The 23,371-nt window shown below is 40.1% G+C and overlaps 1 protein-coding gene across 6 annotated transcripts in view; it reads left to right on the top strand.

Moving 5' to 3' along the window:
* Positions 1-2,202: 2,202 nt before the first annotated feature.
* ZC3H8 (zinc finger CCCH-type containing 8) overlaps positions 2,203-23,371 on the top strand; it is a 59,383-nt gene continuing 38,214 nt past the window's right edge. For 2 of the 6 annotated variants that reach the window (XM_060170074.1, XM_060170073.1), the window contains exons 1-8: positions 2,204-2,390; positions 5,455-5,551; positions 15,972-16,209; positions 17,103-17,242; positions 19,294-19,416; positions 19,816-19,929; positions 20,936-21,043; positions 22,298-22,347. In XM_060170074.1, the coding sequence (XP_060026057.1) occupies positions 2,227-2,390; positions 5,455-5,551; positions 15,972-16,209; positions 17,103-17,242; positions 19,294-19,416; positions 19,816-19,929; positions 20,936-21,043; positions 22,298-22,327 (1,014 nt within the window). In that variant the 5' untranslated portion in view covers positions 2,204-2,226 and the 3' untranslated portion in view covers positions 22,328-22,347. Of the gene's footprint in view, positions 2,391-5,454; positions 5,552-15,971; positions 16,210-17,102; positions 17,243-19,293; positions 19,417-19,815; positions 19,930-20,935; positions 21,044-22,297; positions 22,348-23,371 lie in introns of all 6 variants that reach the window. The other 4 variants (XM_060170077.1, XM_060170076.1, XM_060170072.1 and 1 more) reach the window with 4 other exon arrangements.

The following is a 23,371-nucleotide window of genomic DNA, read 5'->3' as shown; positions in this document are numbered from 1 at the left end:
TGGGCATCTTCATTTCAGAAAAGCCCCCTATCAACTGTATTTTTTTTTTTTTCGGTACGCGGGCCTCTCACTATTGTGGCCTCTCCCGTTGCGGAGCACAGGCTATGGACGCGCAGGCTCAGCGGCCATGGCTCACAGGCCTAGCCGCTCCGCGGCATGTGGGATCTTCCCGGACCGGGGCACGAACTCGTGTCCCCTGCATCGGCAAGCAGACTCTCAACCACTGTGCCACCAGGGAAGCCCCTATCAACTGTTTTTTAATAGACTTTGTTTAGAGCAGTTTTAGGTTTATACAAAAATTGAGAAGTACAAAGTTTCCTTGCCCCCCCCAAAACACAGTTTCCCCTGTTATTTACCTCTTATGTTAGTTTGGTATATTTGTTACAATTGTTGAACCAATATTGATACATTAACATCCACAGTTTACACTGGATTCACTCTGTGTTGTACATTCTATGGGTTTTGACAAATACATAGTAACACGTGTCCCTCATTACTGTATACAGAATAGCTTCATTGCTCTAAAAATCTGCTGTGCTCTACCTATTCGTTCCTCCTTCCCTACCCTACCCCCAACCCAACACTTGGCGACTGCTGATTCCAAATAATTGACAAAAAATTCTGGAACTAACAAGCAATTAAAGCAAGGTTAATATACAAAAGTCAATTGCCTTCCTACATACTAGCCATGAACAACTGAAATGTGAACTTTAAATCATTTACATTAGCACCAAACAAAAAAAACCCTCACGCGTAAAGCTAACAAGATATATACATCATCTATATGAGGAAAACTACAGAACTCTGATGAAAGAAATGAAAGAAAATCTAAATAAATTGATATTGCTTCATTGAATTTTAAAAGCAAACTCTCCACTCAGTGAGAATCGGTGACTGGCAGAGCAGAGGGGCAACCACTCATTACAGCCCTTTATTGGCTTGGGCTGGCTACACAGGACCCACCTCAAGTCAGAGATTTAGAAATGCCTTCCTTCACAATGATGGTTAACAAAAAATATCCCCCAAACAAAGGTAGCCCCGCAGGTGTGCAGCTTCCAGTGAAGAGCCCAGGGCCCTCACCCCTGTTAGTTGCAGCAGGGAAAGAGGCGCCAAGATAAAATACAAACAAGCCTTTCGTATATATGTGTAAGTCCTAAATATTGCCTGGAACGTACTCATACTAAAATGTAAAAAAGTTATTTGTAGCTTAGCCAAAATTCAAATGTAACTGTGTCTCCTGTATTTCTATTTGTGATATCTGGTAACCCTACTCCAAGGCCTCACTGTGGCAGAGACTTAGAACGAGGAAAAACAAGTATCTTAGGTGTATTCTGTGGTTGACATTTTTCAAAGCCTTTCAACTCTTTTCTCTCAGGATCTTACTACAAGTCTGAGAGGAAAGTGGAACAAGCATTTCTATTCTCATTAACCAAATGGGAAAAAAACCCAGACACACCTCCACCCACCCAAAAAAACAAAACAAAACAAAACAAAAACCACACAGTAAAAAAACAAAACAGGGAACAAGAAATGGAGGGACGCCTACCCAGGTCAGGAACACAGCTGGCTCTGATCATTCTTAAGCCCACCTGTTGAATTAGCCCAGGTTCAACCTTGGAATCACCTAGGGAACTGCCCCAAACCCGCTGATACCCGGACCCCACTCCTAAAGTCTGGGCGTCTTTTAAAAACATTTTACCTATCTACTTATTTATTAATTTAAATCAAAAAAAAATTTTTTTTAACCTTTGGACCCTCTCCACCCATTTCTCTTAGCACGTGGTACTTTCAGTGGACTTTTCGGCCTTAAAGTCATCTTTATTTTAATTTCATTAGATTGTAAAGAGTCTGCAAGTCGCAAAATCAGTCCACCGCTCTCGTTACTCATCTGAAAATGTGGGAGGTAATAGTGTATTTCTTAGAGGGCTGTTGTTAAGATTAGGTGAGCGAAAATGTGAAATGATTCCTGGTACAAAGTGAGCGCTCAAATAAACGTCAGCTACCATGCCTTAGAAACACTGTGACTTCGATCGAAGAGTTTTCACTAAAGGTAAATAAAGGAGGACTACGTTTTAAAATTCCACTAAATACTTGAGATAACGTGTCGAGAAGCATACACGCAAACGGCCAGGAGGACGGCGCCTGCGCAGGGCCGCGGGGGAGGGGGCGAGAGCGGGCGTGCGCAGAGCCGGGGACGGAAAAGCGCATGAGCGGGGCGTCCTGCCCATGGTGCGCGGCGTCCTTCTAGTGGTGTGCGGCGCCCTCCTCACGCCGTACCTGTTTCTCGGTAGCTGTCGGGGTCTGACGAGAATGATGGATTTTGAGAATCTTTTCTCCAAACCCCCCAACCCGGCTCTCGGCAAGAAGCCCGCCACGGACTCTGACCAAAGGTGACCCCGGTCTTTATCATGCTTTGAACGCAGGGGATGCAGTTAGGTTCCGCCCCTTTGTTCCTTCGGGAGGCCGCGCTGGCAGGGCCGCCAGGTCCCGCGGGGAGCGCGTCGGGCTGGCCGGGCCGGTGCGACGGCCGGGCGCCCACAGGTCGTTCCGGGGCAGGGGTTAGAAGCCGGGAATGGGGCCCGGTTCATAGGCCGCCGGGGCCAGCGGTGCCGGGAGCCTGGGCCTGGGGGAGCGGCCCAGACAGCGAGGGAGGCCCGGGATGCTCCCCTTTCTCTGCGACCCGGCCCCTCCGGCCGGGTGGGAACCCGCCTGCGGCCCCATAGCGCTTTGCCTTTGCAGGCAGTCAGCTCCTAGGGGACAGAGATCATTTGTCATTCTCACTGCACGTGCTAGGCCCTTTTGGGTAGAAAAGACGTGCGGTGAAGGATAGAGTCTCCTGATTTACATCGGAAGATCCTAAAGACCATAATAGAGCAGCGAACTCCACTGGGATATACTGTTTCCTTTAGGTTGAAAAAGGCGTTGAGACTGCCACGGAGAAAATGGAAGCAGGTTAGGGAGGTAAGAGAGGATGGGATGGTAGGGAGGAGGTAGATCTTTTAAGTAAGGGAGGTAAGGAAAGCCTCACTAATAACATCATTAATATTTGAGTAGGGACCTGAAGGAGGTGAGAGAGGTTGATTATCTAGTGGGAAGAGTATTCCATATAAAGGTCCTGAGGTGGAGTGAGCTAGATGTGATGGGGTGTTGGGAGCGAAGTAGCCGGAAAGACAACTGGTGTGGAGTAAGAATAGTGGGACTGGTAAAGGGGAACTCGAGAGGTATTGGGATGGGGGGCGGAGGGGGAGGCAGCTTGTGTAGGGACTTCTAGGTGCCGTAGTAAGGACTCTGCCTCCTACCCTGAGTGAGGTGAGAGGTCTTGGAGGGTTTTTAGCCGAGAGTGACATATTAGCAGGACCATCTCGTTATGTGGAGAGTAGAACGGAGAGGGGGCCAGAGTAGCTTGGATCGTAGTTTTAGCAACAAGAAGTGGTCAGGTAAGGATATATTTGGAAGATAAACTATTTCCTCAGAGATTGAATGGGCGGTCTGAGAGAGGAGTTAAGGTCAACTTCAAGGTTTTTGGTTTGTATCATTAGAAGGTTGGAGTTGCTGTTTAAGATTGCAGGAGGATTAGATCAAGAGTTCAGTTTTGGGGAGTTCCCTGGTGGTCCAGTGGTTAGGACTCGGCGCTTTCACTGCCGTGGCGCAGGTTCAATCCCTGGTCTGGGAACTAAGATCCCGCAAGCCGTGCAGCGCGGCCAAAAAAAAAGAAATAAAGTTCAGTTTGGGATATTTTAAGATTTTGTCTAGTAGATATCCAGGTACATATTTTGAATAGGAAGTTGGCTCTGCCTGCCTGGACTCAAATCTCAGCTCCACCATTTGCTAGATTTGAGGCAGGTTACATAAGCCTTCCGTATTCCATTTTCTTATCTGTAAAATGGGCTTTTAAACCATAGTATATATGTCATAGGCTGTTGTGATGTGTGTAATGTGCATGGAGCAGCGCCTGGCACAGAGTAAGTGTAATGCAAGAGTCAGCTGCTGCTGTAATTGCTGCTGTGGTCATTATTGCTCTGCCTAAGGAGAGGTTGCTTCCTACTCCGTAAGATGATTCATTACCGAAAACTAGAACAGTGAAACTCCACAGCATTTGGTTTATTGGCTCTTGTAACGATGGCCTCTGTAGAAGGCGCACACCTTGGTCTCTCATCTGATGGACGTGACTGAAGCTCTGACTAGGGACAGATCGGCGTTGTAAACTGTTGGATTGGATGAGGCTGTGAAGCCTGAGCTCCTCCTGTAACTTTGAAGGAAGCACAAAACCACTCTTCACATTCCAGTGCTAGCAGTGCCTTTCGCAACATGTTCTTTTGAGAACATACACATTGCCTAGTCCTTGCCTTTATCTGGTGTGCAACTCAGATCTTAAGCTTTTATCTCTTGATCACTACTTGCTGAGACACAGTTGTCTTCAGACTTCTGTGTCTATAGCATCAACCATTATTTAGATTTACCTGTACATTTTATTGGCTTCTTTGTTTCTTTTATTTCCCATCTTCATCTTTCTTAGGTTATTTTTAGTTTTGCTGGAATAACCTCAAGTAGTCATCTCAGATGGTATCTATGCATGCTCAGCTTCTCAGTCCTAATGACCCTGACAACAACTTTTCTTTTTCATCTTCCCACTTGAATATAAGTTTAGTTCTCTCTGGACCTCGGAAGGCACCCTGCATTCTACCTGAAATACTCTTCTCCCTGACATTCCTCTTTGTTTTTAATTCTTACATATCTTTTTTTTTTTTTTTTTTTTTTTTTTTTTTTGCGGTACGCGGGCCTCTCACTGCTGTGGCCTCTCCCGCCGAGGCTCCGGACGCGCAGGCTCAGCGGCCATGGCTCACTGGCCCAGCCGCTCGGCGGCATGTGGGATCTTCCCGGACCGGGGCACGAACCCGTGTCCCCTGCATCAGCAGGTGGAGTCTCAACCACTGCGCCACCAGGGAAGCCCTTACATATCTTTTAGGTTAGGAAAACTTATGGCCCCCAAATCTAGGTTAAGTGTTCCTCATGTATGCACTGATACTTAGCACACCATACGGAAATTGCTTTCTTTTTTTCTCCCAAGTAGATAGAAAGTTCTTAGAAGGCAGGAACAAGGTCTTTTTCATTGTTGTATTCCAGGATTTAAGGTCCAGAGCCTGGTGTGCGGTGGATACTCAGTATTTGTTGAATGAATGGATGATTTGTATAGCTGCTAATAGTTGAACATTAAGGTTATGTAATATAAAGTTTCAGCTTTGCGGTTTACTCATAAATATGTGTTGACATTTACTACTCATCATTGAGTAGTAATGATGGAATGTTTCTCTGGAATATTTGGGGTAGATTTTGAATTTGGAATTTCTTTGAGGGCAAGTTGAAGGTAAACCAAAGCAGTGAATTTTAATGTTGTGGTATGAACCCTTTTCATGTTGAAAAACCCGTCTGTGTTATTTGATATTTTTGCTGCAGAATCGATGGTGGAATAGATGATACAGAAGTTGAAGAAACACAAGAAGAGAAAATAAAATGGAAAGTAAAACTGAAGTGTGAGCAAATTTCCAAAAAAGTAAGATTAAGTTGGTGTATTGAAAAAACAGACAGAAATGGCTGTGAGAAGTTGATTAGGGATCCTATTTGTCTCCTTTTAGTCAGCATTTGAGACCAGGTTACTTATATCAAAGGAAACCTTGTTATACTTAAAAAAAAAATTAATCATTTAAGAACTTTGTTGTTTAACATGAACTGTTTCTAGTGCATTGTCTGTATTTTGGTTTCCCCTATCTTTGAAATGGTTGTTAACGGTTTCAAAATCTTCTTTCTTTTCAAATTAGATTAAAAATTTTGATTTGCTGAACTTAACTAACCGTAGTGATTTATAGCTTGAAGCTTGTATTCAGTTGCTAGGACTTCCATAACAAAGTACCTCATACTGGGTGATTTAAACAACAGAAATTTATCGTCTTGTGTTTCTTGAGGCTAGAAGTCCAAGAGCAAGCTGTCGGGAGGGTTGGTTCCTTCTGACAGCTGTGAGGAAGAATCTGTTCCGTGCCTCTGCCCTAGCTTCTGGTTGGTTTGCTGGCAGTCTTTGGTCTTCCCTGGCTTGGCTTCCAGAAGCATCATCTTGATCTTTACCTTCATGTTTGAAGGGCGTTCTCACTGTGTGAATACGTCTGTGTCTACATTTCCCACTTTTATAAGGACACCAGCCATATTGGATTAAAGCCCACCCTAATGACCTCATCTTAACTAATTATACATATAATGGCCCTATTTCCAAATGAGGTCACATTCTAAGGTACTAGGGGTTAGGACTTCAACATAAGAATTTGGGGAGGACACAGTCAACCCACAGCAACGCCAATATCTGCATCTTTCTTGCTTTTTCTCTTTTTGAACTTTTTAAATTGTGAATTTTAACGCACTGCAAAAGAATGGGTTCAAATTGACAGTGAGACTCACAAGACACACATGGGCTTTCATATGATATTCTTACACTCAGCTTTATAAAAGGATACAGGACAGAAAATCCAGCAGGTACAGCATCTTCATCTCCTCAGGAAGCCTCTCAGCTACCCAAGTACATAACTTCTTTTGCCCTTTGGGGCATATATGGCTGCTGTGGACGAGAGCTGTGGTGGACACCAAGAAACTGCAGTTTGGGTTTCCCACACCTTTTTTATGCTATTTTAGTCATGTAGGTCCCAGTCTTTCTTGCCCACTTAAAGTTCCCCAGTCCATGTATAACCCCATACAGGAGATAGACAGGTACAGCCTTCCACGATTATCTTGAGGAGTTTCCCAGAAACAATACTGTGAGAAGATGGATGCCTAGATTATTTCTAAGTAGGCTTGCTCCAGGCCAGGCTCTTTACTTATGAGTGTGTAAAACATAAATGTATAGTATCACAGCTAATTAGAAAGAGAACACCCAAGTAGACACTGTGCAACAAGAAAGCTTTACCCACAGTGCCTCTGATGCCTCCTTTTTCAGTTGTATTCCCTTTTCTCCTCCTGGAGATAACTACTGTCCGAACTTGTGTACTAATCACTTCCTCGTTCTTTACAGTTTTACTACTAATGCTGTCACGCTTCAGAATGCAGTTTTCTCTTGCCTGTTTTTGTACATTATAGAAATAGAACAGTGTTGTATGTGCTCTTTGCCGTCTTATTTTTCTCAACGTTATGTTTATAAGAGTCATAGTATACACGATATATACATGTAGTATATACATAGTATACACAAGTGGCGTATACTGATTTGTTCATTTTCTTAGCGGCATAGCATTCCATTATTTGAATATACTAGGTTCTGGTGTGGGTAGACATTTGGTCTCATGTCCAGTTTTGGGGGTTATGGGTAATGCTGCTACGTCTCTCACTTGTATCCTGCTGCACATCTACTCTACATTTACCTAGGAGTGGAACTGCTGGGTCTTAGAGTACAAGCATCTTTCCCTTTACCATGATGCCAAACCATATTCCAGAGTGGTTCTACTGATGTTTATTCCCAAAGGCAGTGTATGAGAGGCTGTATTTCTACTACTGCTCACTATATATTTGTTACCTTTCTTATTTTCTGCCATCTGGTGACATATCTTCATGGTCATTTAGTTTGCATTTTCTTTTTTTTAAATTTATTTATTTATTTTATTTATTTATGGCTGCATTGGGTCTTCATTGCTGCACGTGGGCTTTCTCTAGTTGCAGTGAGCAGGGGGTACTCTTCGTTGTGGTGTGCAGGCTTCTCATTGCGGTGGCTTCTCTTATTGCGGAGCACTGGCTCTAGGCGCATGGGCTTCAGTAGTTGTGGCACGCAGGCTCAGTAGTTGTGGCTCGCAGGCTCTAGAGTGCAGGTTCAGTAGTTGTGGCGCATGGGCTTAGTTGCTCCGCGGCATGTGGGATCTTCCCGGACCAGGGCTCGAACCCATGTCCCCTGCATTGGCAGGTGGATTCTTACCACTGTGCCACCAGGGAAGCCCAGTTTGCATTTTCTTGATCACTATTGAGCATCTTTTCATGTTTGTCCAACTTGGATTTGCCTTTTTTGTGGGCCACTTTAAGTCTTTTTTTCATTTTTTTCTTTATTCTGGATGTAGGGGATGTTTTCCCCTTCTTTGTGGATTATGTGTTGCAAGTATCTGCTCATTTTGCGGCTTTCTTTCCAGTCAATGGCAGTTTTTGATAAAAGGTTTATAATTTTAATGTATTCAAATTTATTAATCTGTTCCTTTACAGTTAATGTTTTATATGTTTTATTTAAATATCCTGAGGTAATAGAAATATTTCCCTACAGTGTCTTCTAGAAGTTTTGTTGTTTTTCTTTCCCATTTATGTTTATAATCACCTGGAATTGATTTTTATGTATACTGTGAGGTAGAGGGGACAAATTTCATTTTACTTTTTTTTCATTATCATACCCGATTGTTCCAGAACCATTCATTGGGGGGAAACAACTGTCTTTTCTCCCATGAGTCTGCAGTGTCATTGGTGTCAAAAATCAAGTGTTTGTGTTCTGATGGGTCTGTTTCTGGACTCTCTCTTCTCATCTGCTGGTTTATATGTCTGTCCCTTCCCCCAAGACCTCACTGTGTTGATTATTACAGTTTTATTATAATAAGTTTGGATATCAGATAAGCAAGTCCTCTCACGTTGTTTTTCTCCTTTAACTGTCTCAACTCTTCTTAGCCCTTTGCACTGCCATATAAACTTTAGAAAGAGTTTGTCAAGTTCCACAACAAATCCTGTTGGGATTTTCACTTTGGAATGCATTGAATCTTTAGGTCATTTGGGAGAGAATTGACATCTTTAGAATATTGGATTGTCCAGTCTTTAACTCCTCTTTAATTTATCTCAGCAGTGTTTTATAATTTTCTTTGTAGATGTCTTCCATCTTATATACCTTTTGTTAGATGTATTGCTAGGTGTCTGATGAGGCTATCGTGAATTACATCCTTTCCTTTTTTTTTTTGCGGTACGCGGGCCTCTCACTGTTGTGGCCTCTCCCATTGTGGAGCACAGGCTCCGGACGCGCAGGCTCAGCGGCCATGGCTCACGGGCCCAGCCGCTCCGCGGCATGTGGGATCTTCCCGGACCAGGGCACGAACCTGTGTCCCCTGCATCGGCAGGCGGACTCTCAACCACTGCGCCACCAGGGAAGCCCCTTTCCTTTTTTTTTTTTTTTTTTAAGCACCATTTTCTAACTTGTTTTCTCACTTAGCTGGCATACATTGTTAGATAGGAATGCATGGAATTAAACTTCTGAGTTCTTGTAACATTTCTGAAAATATGTTGACTTTATTCTCATAGCTGACAGGTAATTTGGCTGAAATAGAATTCGGCTTGAGCTTATTGCCTCATTTTCTTCTGCTGTCCAGTGTTGCTAGTGTGAAGTCTTGGCAGTTTAATTCTAGTTACTTTGTTAAGTATCCTGTTCTCCCTGGAAGATTTTAGAGTCTTCTCTTGGTGGTGTTAGAGACTGAATCTTTTTTCATTCATTGTGGTTAAGTGTTTGGTGAGATTGTTTACTCATACCCTTCATGTACAAGGAATATCTTTCATTTTTATTCTCTTTGCCTTTTTTCTTTATATTCTAAGACATTTCCTCTATTTCTATTTATCTTCATTTTGTAAATCATAATTATCAAGAGTTCTTCCTCGTTCTGTTGTTATAGCTTTCTAGCATTTTTAAAAACTATACCATCTTGGGGCTTCCCTGGTGGCGCAGTGGTTGACAGTCCGCCTGCTGATGCAGGGGACGCGGGTTCATGCCCCGGTCCGGGAAGATCCCACATGCCGCGGAGTGGCTGGGCCCGTGAGCCATGGCCACTGAGCCTGCGCGTCCGGAGCCTGTGCTCCGCAGCGGGAGAGGCCACAGCAGTGAGAGGCCCGCGTACCACAAAAAATATATATATACCATCCTGATATCTTTATTTATTTAAAAATTTTTGTGCTCTTTTCTTTTCCTTGAATTGTATTTGCTTCTTCTGGATCAGGTTTTCTCTTTCTCCTGCTTTTTTGATTTATTCTCTAGATCAGGAGTCAGTAAATACATTCTGTAAAAGATAGGCTTTGCAAACCAAAAGCAGAATTGAGGGTAGAATGTAGCTACTGATATAACAAGTGGGAGAAAACAAATTTCCACAGCATTTTTATTGACAGAATTTAACATATAATAATTGAGTTTTTTGTTGTACAGGTTTACTAGTGAGAATGAGGGGATTCTTCTTTTGGGGTAATAATTTGTTTAACTGGAGTTCAAAGTTAGTGTTCCCTATCAAAATTGATTGCAAAGATTCATCTGTTAGTGCTGATCTGTAATTAGACTCTATACATTTCATCTTTAAAGGTGTTTTTTTTACTGCAGGTACTGCAGAAAACTCTTATCAGTTCACCAGCATGATTGTTACTGAGTATATTCATTGCTTGGAAGGCATTTTTAAAACTTTATTAGATTTTTCTCTTGAGATTTGTCTTTTAGCCTGTCATTACATTGCAGATTAATTACTTCCAATTGAAGGTTAGGTGATAACTCCTCAGTTGCACAGTTAAATGGATTTTGAAATAGCGATTTCGTCTGCATATACATTAAAATCTGAAAAACACTGCTGGAACTGTAGTTTGAGCCTGGAAGATAAATCTACTGCAAATTTGTGTGAGAATGGAGCTCTTGCTTCTTGTTGTAACTTTGGACAGCACAGTGATATGAGCGATGTCAGTAACATCTGTCAACTCACAAGAGCCAAGGAAAACCACTTGATATCATTTGTCTTATTTTTTTAGTTGTCAGAGTTTCTCCCAGTTCCCTCACGTCTTTGAGAAGCTGTTGTTGCCAAAAGGCTAGATTTCTTAAACAACTTTTTCTCTGGACAGTTCTTCAGTTGCTGCAATCAAACATGATTTAATTAACTCACCATCAGCTTTCTTTGGCTAACAACTGAGCCACTCAGAAACTTACTTTGATTGCAGCCTCATTTTCATTTTTGATTTTTGTGAGGAAATAATTTTGTGATGAGATATTTTGCTTATATTTTCTAATTTTTCTCACCATGGCTTTCCTGTGAGTTGGGATTATTGTGATGAATGCTTAATATTGTCAGCATATATTGTGTTCCTTCAGCACTGCTGTAGTATCATTGCGTAATAACCGTAATGCTTTGCCACCTAATTTGACAGTAAAATAATCCACACTTTACTGTGTCTTAAATGCATGGCATTCAAAGTCTGCTTTTCATGTTTTGACATGGTGGGTGTGCACTGGTAATGAAACAAAAAAGTATCATGACTTGGTGATAGGTGACGTATTCAACATGCTGTCAAGTTATAACGGTCAGGGTTTCCCTGGTGGCGCAGTGCTTAAGAATCCACCTGCCAGTGCAGGGGACACGGGTTCGAGCCCTGGTCCGGGAATATCCCACATGCCACGGAGCAACTAAGCCTGTGCGCCACAACTACTGAGCCTATGCTCTAGAGCCCACGAGCCACAACTACTGAAGCCCGCGTGCGTAGAGAGCCCGTGGTCCACAACAAGAGAAGCCACTGCAGTGAGAAGCCTGTGCACCGCAACAAAGAGTAGCCCCTGCTCGCAGCAACTAGAGAAAGCCCGCGCGTAGCAACGAAGACCCAACGCAGCCTAAATAAATAAATAAATAAATAAATAAGTAAATTTAGTTTTTAAAAAAGTTATGGGCTTCCCTGGTGGCGCAGTGGTTGGGGGTCCACCTGCCGATGCGTGGGGCGCGGGTTCGTGCCCTGGTCTGGGGGGATCCCACGTGCTGCGGAGCGGCTGGGCCCGTGGGCCATGGCCGCTGGGCTTGCGCGTCCGGAGCCTGTGCTCCCCGGCAGGAGGGGCCACGGCAGTGAGAGGCCTGCGTACCGCAAAAAAAAAAAAAAAAAGTTATACTGTCACAAATTCATGGTATGCTGAGCATGAGTGTAAAGTGATGAGAGAGCCACAGCCACACCTACGGTCTCTTCTGCTTCTGCTCAGCTCTCAAAGCAGCCAGTGTAATACGTAAATGAGTGAGCATGGCTGTGTTCTGATAAAACTTTATGGATGCTGAAATTAGAATTGTATATAATTCCCGTGTCATGAAATGTTATTTCATTTTTTTTCCCCCAACCATTTAAAAAATGTAAAGACCATTCTTAGCTTGCTGACTATTACAAAAACAGGTAGCAGGGTAGATTTGGTCCTTGGTTATATTTTAATGACCACTGCTCTAGATTTTATCATTAGCTTTTGTTTTTCTTCATGTCTCTTGATTTAAGAAAGACCTGGAGAGCTGATGGATGTTCTTTGCTGTCCTGTTGGTAGGTCTGTGTCTCCATAGGCCTTTCTTCTAAATGGAAAGCCTGATGGGGCATTCGGTACGTGAGTGGGCCGTGTGCATCTCTAGGTGTCCAGCAGCATAGTAGTTCTTAACCTTCTTTGTGCCATGCACCCCCTTTGGCAGTCTGGTGAAGCCCATGGGCCCCTTATGATAATGTTTTTAAGTGTATAAAATATGTTGGATTACAATGGAAATTGATCTTATTGAAACACAGTTATCAAAATATTAAAGAACAAATGGGGTAAGAGTAATATGCTCTTTATAAATGCACTGAATAGTAAGATCCAGCGTTAGGTCTAATTATTGTAATTTTGACATAGTGATGAACATAAAAGATATTTTGAGGTCTGCAATAACGATAATATATGAAAGTGCCTGTGATTTCTAGTGGTGACAGTCGCAGCTGCTGCTAATACTACTGTGGTTTGTTGCTGTAGTTCAAAGCAGAAGAAAATGCCAAATGTCAATTTAGAGGTTGATGAAAATAATGTGTGATTTTTATTACTATCCAAGTTCATTGAATTCTATCCATAGATACTTGGCCAGAGGCAGGGCAGGGTGGGGCCATCTCTGGACAGCAGGTTAAGAACCCTGATATAGAGTGAGTGGATAGAGTGTTTTTCTCGTGGGAGTTGCTCCCAAATATCAGAATAAGGAGGAATTCGCTCTGGGGTCTTAGTACCCATACAAGAAGACTTGGCTTTTATCAGACATTTTAATACATTTCTTCAGCGAATAGCTCTCTTTTTGCTCAGGGTAAATTTTTTTTTTAATAAATTTAAAAAATTTATTTATTTATGGCTGCATTGGGTCTTTGTTGCTGCGTGCGGGCTTTCTCTAGTTGCAGCGAGAGGGGGCTACTCTTCGTGGCGGTGCACGGGCTTCTCATTGCGGTGGCTTCTAGTTGCGGAGCATGGGCTCTAGGCATGCGGGTTCAGTAGTTGTGGCACTTGGGCTCAGTAGTTGTGGCTCACAGGCTCTAGAGTGCAGGCTCAGTAGTTGTGGCACATGGGCTTAGTTGCTCCGGGCATGTGGGATCTCCCCGGACCAGGGCTCGAACCCGTGTCCCCTGCATCAGCAGGCGGTTTCTTAACCACTGTGCCACCAGGGAACTCCCCAGCCCAGGGTAAATTTTTGTTTGATTGTATTCTGCGTTGGGGGTGGGTGGGCAGAGATAATTTGTTACAATAGCTTTGTTTGTTTTTATGTAGAATTTTAAGTCATTCTCATTTATAGCCCTATTTCTCACACTGCACCCTAAGCCCAACCTCCAAATTATAACTTGCTTTTTGTTTGTCAAAAATTTGCCAGGAATTTGTTGAACTTTTCTTAATTCCTAATGAGTGTACTTCATTCCCTGTCTCCTATACACACACTATTTTAGGACTATTAATTTTTATATTTCTATACTTTTATTTCTGTGGAATTTCAGGAGGCCATACGAGTTCTATATACCATCCTGAATCAAATGCAAGAAAATCTTTTACTTAAAAAAGAAGAAAAATACTTTATGTAGACTCCTTTATAAAACATAAAAAAGTTGTAATATCGTGTTCTTATACTTTCCAAATTATATAGAGAACAACAGACATCGAAGCAATGAGTTTATAGTTAGCTGCATGAAGAAAAGTATTTAAGCAATCATTTGTATATTGTGTATTTCGGTGCCCTCTGAAAAGAATCATATCAATTAGGAATACTTCTCTATAGTAAAACAACATAGTTGATGATTGTCCTGGTTTTATAATGTTGCCAAGTCATCTCATCTCTTCATTTAATACAAATAAGTCAGTTTTGTTACTACTTGTAGTAAAAGGGGTCTGCTTCAGTACTGCAGGCCCCCACATCTTGTGTGGGGGAGGGGGAACACATACTCACCCATTTGGATCCTCGTAATATTTTGATTCAGATGCACTGAATAGAATCTCATGTTTGATTGAGCTAAACTTCTTGTGAACTGTTGCATATTGAATGATTTTTTGGTTCTCCCTGTGCCTACTAAATAAAATTAAAGGCCAAAACCAAGGTAAACATAATAATTATCACAGGAGTCAGCCAACTTTTTCATAAAGGACCAGATAAGTGCATCTTTTTGACTTTGTGAGCCATATCGTCTCTGTCACAGCTAAGCAGCCATAGATTAATGAATGAATGAGTGTGACTGTTCCAGCAAAACGTTATTTATAAAAGCAGGAGGCCAGGCCTAACCCCTAACCCGCAGCTGTTTACAAGTTGGTATGTTGGAAAAGGGTGCTCTTTTCTTGAGGACTCAGAGATGAGAAACTTGGAGGCTTGAAGATTGGATTGGTTGGTAGTCTTGTCTGGTGTAATGAAAATAAGATGTACAGTGAAGCCCTTGTCAGGTTAGGCAACCTTCTCAGCTTGTTCGGATTCTTCAAGCAGGGGGCAAATTCATTTTCTAGGCCATAGTCAACCCTCCAGTGGTACAGCTTCTAGCTTGGAAGTTAAACATCAAAGGTAAACCATTAAACTGGACCACCTAGTATATTTTGTGATTCTCCTTTGCTGCCTTCCTCAGTTATGTGAGGGTAGATGAGACCAGGCCCAAAAGCTCTGGGGCAGGGTAATTGGCCAATTTAATGACAGACATATCATCTCTTCCTGAGATCAGATTAGGAGCCCTTTGGCAGTTGGGCTTTTTAAAAATAAACTTTTTAATTGAAATGTACTGTTGTAATTATACAGCTTGATACACCTGTGTCACCAAGTATAGACACCTCTGTAACCAGTACTTGGAAATTTTTATATGCAAAGTGCTTTAAGTTGTCTGCTTTGATCACCTCGGGCTGCTTCAGGGTCAGCTGCCATACCTGAGTTCCTGTTCCATTGGATGCCTGTGTTTGTAGCTGTCACCTTGGGGCAGCTCCAACAACAGAGTTAGAAACCTATTTCTGAAAGTAAAATTAACTTAATTACAGAGAATGGGGCAATTCTTTCTTCTCATCATTGCTGCCACATCCTATGCCACCAGTGCTGTGAGTTATAGGGAAAAAATAGGCTTTGGTATGTGTGATGTATCTCACTTAGTATAGCGGATTTTCAATTGGGCCATTACAGTGTACTTGTTCTTTTATGAAATGATCTATTGAGTTAAACCGTTTAAAAGTATAGTCCATGCAAAGGGAGAAATAAAATGTGAACTATAATTCTGTAGTTCCTTTATATCAAATAATTAAAACATAGGGCTTTAGTCTTTCTTTTTTCTTTTCTTTTTTTCTTTTATTGGGGTATAGTTGTTTTACAACGTTGTGTTAGTTTCTACCGTACAGCGAAGTGGAGTTCCCTGTGCTATACAGCAGGTTCTCATTAGTTATCTATTTTATACAGATTAGTGTATGTATGTCAATCCCAGTCTTCCAATTCATCTCACCGCCCGGGGCTTTAGTCTTTCAATTCAGTAAAGTACAGTATACAAATTCAGAATCTTCCCTCAAACCATCTTTAAGGATAGATTTTTTTTTTTTTAATTCTGGAAAATTTCATATACATAAGAACGGAAAGAATAGCATATGAAACCCCTATGTACCCATCTCCCAACCTCAACAATGATCATGGCCAGTCTTTGCTTCTTCTTTATAACCAGATTGTTTTGAATCATGCTAGGTTTTAAAAATTGAAAATGTAATTTTCTCTTAGTTTAGGCACTTTGGAAACTCTACATCACGGAAGAATTTGCAACGTAGAAAATCAAGAAGTAAGGACTATGATGTATATAGTGATAATGATATCTGCAGTCAGGAATCAGAAGATAATTTTGCTAAAGAGCTTCAACAATATATACAAGCTAAAGAGATGGCAAATGCTACTCAATCCTTATCGCTTCCTGAAGAATCTGTGAAGAAAGAGGGAGCAAAGGATATCCAGAAAGGTAAAGGTAAGAGTCCAATTATTTTATCATTTAAAGTTATCTATAGAAGCAGTCACATTTGTCCACATATGGATGGGGGGGAGGGGTTCGCTTGCATTTTATCTCATGATAAGATCACGTTTTCCTGGATCTTTACACCAAATGTGAGCTGGTCACTTGGTGTACAGATGCTTAGTTTGCGGGAGGAGCGGAGAGTGCAGGAGGGTTTTCAAAGGACGTGACTACTTTGAAAGGGAGAATGCTAAATCCCTGTCCTCAGCATGTGTGAAGGACAGGAAATACCTGTTTGCTGTCCTCTAAAGAAGAATGGGTTTAATTAATTTCTGGGATGGTAGTGTGGCCGACTAAACTCAGAAATATATTCTTTTAGATGACTAAAATGAAATTAAGCCACAGATAGGAGAATAAATGACAATTGTAAATGAAATTCTTAATCTTCTCATTTTATTTTTTTTTCCCTCTTTAAATGTTCTTCTATTTAAAATGGATCTATAGATAAACTTAATATATAAAATGTTTTCAGGGAGTAATCTGACAGCCATATATGAGGTCATTTAAAACATTTGAAGGTTTTACTGTTACAGTGCTATAGCAGTTCCTACTTAGATCCATTGTACTCTGAACACTTCAGAAGGATCTGGCTGATGGCTAGCAAGATTGATTTCGTGAATTATCTTGTTTTTTTCCCCAATAATGCCTTACATATTTTCAGAAAGAGTTAATTTGGGATCCACAGTATATTAATCCAAGAGCTTCTAGAAAGACAGGTCCGCATCATCCTAGTTATTACGCTTCGAGCAGTGGAGAAGTTTTCCTGGATTATTAGAGAATATACTTCTTAAGAGTAAACTGCTATTGGACTTTCATATCACCTTTAAATTGAACTTTCTTGCTTTTAGCTGTTAAACAAAAAAATAAAAATAAAAACCTTAAAGCTGTTCGCAAGAATGGTAAACAGAAGAAAATGAAGCGAAAATGGCCTGGCACTGGAGACAAAGGATCAAACGCTTCCCTGAGGAAGAGTGGCTCACAGGAACAGGTATGAGAATATACGCCTGTCTGTCGGAGGGCACTGCCTACCCTTGGATTTTTATCTTGCACCCCAATGGGATCTCCTCTTACCTCCAGTGCGCTCCGTGGGTTATTCTTTCTCACTGTTGGGTGGCCTTCCCTCACACTCGTTACCTGCCAGCGCCCACTCAGGCCTTAGTGTCGTACCTGTTGCCCCTGTATACACGCACACAAGCCCCCTGATTTCTGAGGGCTGTGCAAAAACAGATATGGGAGGCAGAGAGAATATAAGATAGCCATGAGGACATTCCAAAGGCCACAGAGTCTTACAGAGTTTCTACTCTTAAAGTCCCTGGTCTGTTGGTTTTTGACTCCCTCTGGAAATTAAAAATGAATATTTTTGAGCTTTGACCTTATCAGACACTCCCTACCCTCCTGGAATTTTGATTTTGCTTTGTAGAAGTTCCTCTTCCTTGGTCTGCAGATGTAATCACGGTAGAACAATAAGTGAGTCCTCTGGACTCTGCTTTTCTGAGGGCTTCTAAGCTGGATGGCCACCTTTTTGTTGTTAGGCTTGGTTCAGGAGGCAAGAGTTGAGGGTGGTAAACTGTTAGAAATACCAAATATTATAGATTGAAATGTATTTATATAAAATCTGTTTTACAAAGGAGGAATCCGAAGCCCTAGGGTTTAGGTAACTGCCTGTAGTTACAAGGGCCAGCGCAGGGCTAGACCCAGGCAGTTTCCCTTTCCTTTGTTTTTTTTTAAAATATATATTTATTTACATATTTATTTATTTATTTGGCTGCGCCAGGTCTTAGTTGATTCATGCGGGATCTTTAGTTGCGGCATGTGGGATCTAGTTCCCTGACAACCTGGGCCCCCTGCACTGGGTGCGTGGAGTCTTAACCACTGGACCACAAGCAAAGTCCCCCCTTTTGTTTGGTTTAGATTGACTCAAATGATTATTCAGCCAAAGCTGACAGCCCTGCTACATGAGGAACAAATGCAAACATATATGTTAGAATTTAATAACATAATCAAAATAAAACCCAGAGTTAAAACTGACATTTATTAGACATAATTTTGATGGTGCTAAGTGGAAGTCTGACATTATTGCAAAGTAGATCACATAAATATACAGCCAGCTCCCTTCTTTGTACTTACTGAATTCCTAAGACTGTATGCGGGTATATGGTACGTAGAAGCTGTAAGTTGTACCACAAGTTAACACACTAAAAGTGATTTATGTTTCTAAAGACGTAAAATGAAATTCCCCTTTTGTTTTCATACCTTTATTGCCATTTTTGAGGGTATATTTCTAATTATGTTTGTTAATTTGAGCTCGTCAGTACACTCAGCTCACACGTAGTGAGCATCTCGCTGAAATGAAAGATCACACTACTTTTGCTTTACCTTATGATTTTGAGGTTTGTCCCCATTGTTCTAAAGAGCCTTGTTCTTAGACTTCACTTTTTAATCAGAAGTAGTGGTACTTTCCTTCTAAAATTTTTAAATTAATTTTTTAAAACGAGTGATGGAATGCTGTTGAAACTGACAAAACATTAATTTTTTTCAACTGATGTACAAAAGTCCACATCTTACCTGCAGGCCAATTCAGAAGAGTTACTTTTTAATGTTGTTAAAGGTGGTTTAAAATAATTTTGTACGGCCTTCCCTGGTGGCGCAGTGGATAAGAATCTGCCTGCCAATGCAGGGGACACAGGTTTGATCCCTGGTCTGGGAAGATCCCATATGCCGTGGAGCAGCTAAGCCCATGCACCACAACTACTGAGCCTGCACTCTAGAGCCTGCGAGCCACAACTACTGAAGCCCGTGTGCCTAGGGCCCGTGCTGCACAACAAGAGAAGCCACTGCAGTGAGAATCCCGCGCACCGCAATAGAGAGTAGCCCCCGCTCGACGCAACTAGAGAAAGCCTGCACACAGCAACGAAGACCCAATGCAGCCAAAAATAAATAAATAAATAAATAATTTAAAGAACACATTTTTTTGTACAATGGAATAAAATATTTAATTTTTTATTTCTCACATTTAGTTTTTTGTTTTTGTTTTCAAAGGATGGTAAACCTAAAGAGAAGCAGCAGCCTGTGAGAATGAGTCAGGGATTCATCAACCAACATACGGTGCAACGCCAGGGAAAACAAATTTGTAAATATTTTCTTGAAAGGAAATGTATTAAGGTATAAAAAATGTGTAAGCAAAAATATGCTAAAATGTAAGATATAGCAAAAATGTACTAAAACCAACTCCTCTTTCCATTAGACACTCCAAAAGCATACCTGTACAATTTTAGAACTGTTTCCTTCTGGGAAAGTTTCAATTAGGAAATTTTACTGAAATATTCTTTTATGTTTAGGAGAGAGAGTAGATAATTTTTTTTAAATGCTTTGTGTTAAAAATATTAAGGACTTGACAGATTTTTAAGCAGATATATATATGTGATGTGGTTATGATAGCTCGTTAAGAATTAGACTGTACTGCTTCTAAGACTTTGTTTTCTTCTAGAATCATTAAGTAGGAATTGTAATGACTTAACTATGAGGAATAATGGTTTTTCCTTGTCCCTTCTTTTGGCCCAGGGAGACCAGTGTAAATTTGATCATGCTGCAGAGATAGAGAAGAAAAAGGAAATGTGTAAGTTTTATGTACAAGGATATTGTACCAGAGGTGAAAACTGCCTGTATTTGCATAATATCCTTTATCACAAGGTACAGTAACTTTACTTTTCATAAACATTTACATGAATGTAAAATTTTGAGTGAAACCAAGTGTTTTAGCCATGGCAAAATTACATTATCCAAGCTCAACTCAGTATTGAAGTGATTAAATTGTACACACATTTTTTTTCTTTTTCCCCCAAGCAAGAGTCTTTAGAAATTCTCTCAAATGCACATCCTCTCAACCTGGGTAGTGTAACAGCTTCATGAGACCTATTCAGACCTATCCAGAAAAACTTCTCTGAATTTCTGCTGTGACCTCCACTAATTGAATCTATATTCATGTAATCTACTTCATAAAAGAGGCAGGAATTGCACAGTTTGGGAGTACTCGTTTTCTGCACATTCAGTATTGTATAGAGGTACATTGTCCGTTAATTTGAAGAATAACCCTAACTCTTCAGTGTAAATGGTCTAGACATGTTGTAAAAATACAAACATAAACATTTTAGGGTAATTGGACCTTTGATCAACACAAAAGTTGTTTTCCTTCAGTCGTTCAATAGAAGGAATCGCAAATTCTAACTTGAGAAATTTTTCCTAGAAAACAATATCGAAGCTGTATAAATTGTTCCTATTTTATACAAGCCTAATATATGAAGGATCCAGATTTGTAAGACATATCATTGTCATTGACTTTAATCCCCCCACCGCAAAAGAATGCTTTAAAAATAATCCCATTTCTCAAAGTATTTAAAATACACATCCCTCTCTTATATTGGTGAAATATACCTGTAGTTTATTTTAAGAATGGATATGAAGGAAAAAAGTGTCCTGTGATAGCCAATAAACTTTATAATCATCCTAAAATTAGATTTTTCTTATAACCCAGTTAACAATTTACTGTCTCATATTTTAAATAGAGAATTTGTTTCTACTAGTAGAAAAGAACTTTACATAGGAAAAATAAAGTTACTAAATTAATAACAAATTATTTTAGTTGGATTACGGTTGTTCTTTTCCTTAACATTTGGGTTAACATGAATATCCTTGCAAGTTTTACCATACAGGAGCAAAATGTTATCAGGGAGAACATTGCAAGTTTTCACATGCTCCCCTGACTGCTGAAACACAAGAACTGTTGGCTAAAGTAAGTATAATTTTAATTTTTCTTTCTCTCTTTTTTTTTTTTAATTTTTTAAATTATTTTATTTTTGGCTGTGTTGGGTCTTCATTGCTGTGCACGGGCTTTCTCTAGTTGCGGTGAGCGGGGGCCACTCTTCGTTGCGGTGCGCAGGCCTCTCATTGCAGTGGCCTCTCCTATTGTGGAGCATGGGCTGTAGGCACACAGGCTTCAGTAGTTGTGGCACGTGGGCTCAGTAGTTGTGGCTCGCGGGCTCTAGAGCGCAGGCTCAGTAGTTGTGGCGCATGGGCCTAGTTGCTCCGCGGCATGTGGGATCCTCCCGGACCAGGGCTCGAACCCGTGTTCCCTGCATTGGCAGGCAGATTCGTAACCACTGCGCCCCCAGGGAAGGCCCTGTTTTTCTTTTTTAAAGAATACTTTTGAACTAAGGGTGGAATTTGAAAAGACACTCACAGTTTCTTAAGGAGAGTGCCTCATAGGGTAGCATGTGGGTTATATTAGGACTGATAATCTAAGGATTTACTTCAGTTTAGAAAATTCATTTGTATATTTTTCCTTGTAGCTTAAAGGAAAACTTATACTTACTGCTGGTGTAAATTGGAATGTTCTTAAAACCTTCAGTGTAGTTAGCAACCTTAGTAGCTAAGTTAACCAGAGGAAAACAAAGCAAATAGGAGAAATAGTACTCCTGTTATACTCTTAGAAGGAAAGTTAAGGATCATCAGTTGATAAATATTTTAGGGTTACATCAAAACATACTTAAGTAGTTATTTCAAAGTTTTCTTCAAATATTCTTTCAGGTGTAAGAAAAGATAATTGAAAAATAATAGTCGTTTATGTTCTTTCATTTCCCATGTATTAATTGGAGCTAGTCTCTTCAAAATTAAACTGAAATATAAGTGAAAATAAAAGATTCTTTTAAAACCAAACCATTCCATCTTGCGGCAGAAGTTCCCTTGACTATATTGCAAATATTAGAAAGTCAAAGGTCCTTGTTTCTGGATATTTTTAGTTGTGAAATATGAAGGGTTACCCTGGAATTAGAAATTATACCAAATATTTGGTTGTTCATTAGCATGAATGTATGTGGAAAAAATGATAAATGTAAAAGTCATTTTCCAGTTCCACTTATAGTAAATATTATTAGATAATTACTAGGATGAATATTATTGGAATCTTTAGAAAATTATAAGAGTATGATGATGTACCTGAATTTAATGCATAAAAATGATTGCGTGATTTTTTTTTCCCCCAAACTAGGCTTTGGATCCTGAAAAGAAGTCGTCATGAAAGTAAAATGCATAAAAAAGGTAAAATTAATGATTTAATTTTTTTTAACTTTTTTTTTAATTTAATTTTTTAAATTTTTAAAATTTTTTTAATTTAATTTTTTTAATTTTTTAACTTTTTTCCCCCTCTGAAATGTCTCTAGAAATTGGCATGAGGACATAGGCCTTTTTACATTTTCTCAAATAGAAGTCTTTTTCTCTCTCCTACCCCACTAAAAACTTATAAAATATTTGATACATATAAATAGATATATATGTGGATCTCCAGGGACCTGCTTCCCTTTCTGGATTTGTCACTGTCTTTTTGTGTTTTTATTCTTCTGTTTTGTTTCTTTGTAAATTTACCAAATGTGTATGATTCACCAAATATTATATTTAGTTTTGCTTGGGTTTGGATATTAAACAGTATCATATTCTATACTTATTGGTGACTTGCTGTTTTCACTCAGCATTATGCTTGTAAGATTCATTCATGTATATGCATGCAGCTGTCATTCATTTTTACTCTTGTATAGCATTTATTCTATGAATATGTTACAAATTATTTAGTCATTCTACTATTGACGGACATTGAGGTTATTTTCAATTTTTAAAATATAAACTGTTATTATAAATAACTGTTTCACATGTCTTCTGATGAAAATGTGGGTGAGTTGTCCTGAGTGTACCAAGGAATAGAATTGTTGTATCATCTTAAAACTTGAGATAATACCAATCTTTTCTGAAGTACTTATAACAGTTTTTATTGCCATCAACTGTGTAAAAGAATTTCTGTTGCTCCCCACTCACTAATGCTTTATATTGTCACGACTTTAAATTTTTGGACCAATTTAGTGGGTGTAAAAATGGTGCCACATGGCTGTATTTTCATAAAGTTCAGCATTTTTTCTTAAGCTTACTGGCTTTTGAGCTTCATCTCCAGGGAAATGCCATTAATGTCTTTTGCCTATGCTTCTGTTGGGCTGATTGTCCTTTATAAATTGATTTTTATATACAAATTGTTTGTGACGTATGTGTGACAAGTCTCCCATTTTGTGGGCTGTCT

The sequence above is a fragment of the Lagenorhynchus albirostris genome, chromosome 13 (assembly GCF_949774975.1).
Source record: "Lagenorhynchus albirostris chromosome 13, mLagAlb1.1, whole genome shotgun sequence".
Classification (NCBI taxonomy): domain Eukaryota; kingdom Metazoa; phylum Chordata; class Mammalia; order Artiodactyla; family Delphinidae; genus Lagenorhynchus; species Lagenorhynchus albirostris.
Note: the sequence above shows the minus strand (reverse complement) of the source record. Positions and strands in the feature narration are given on the sequence as shown.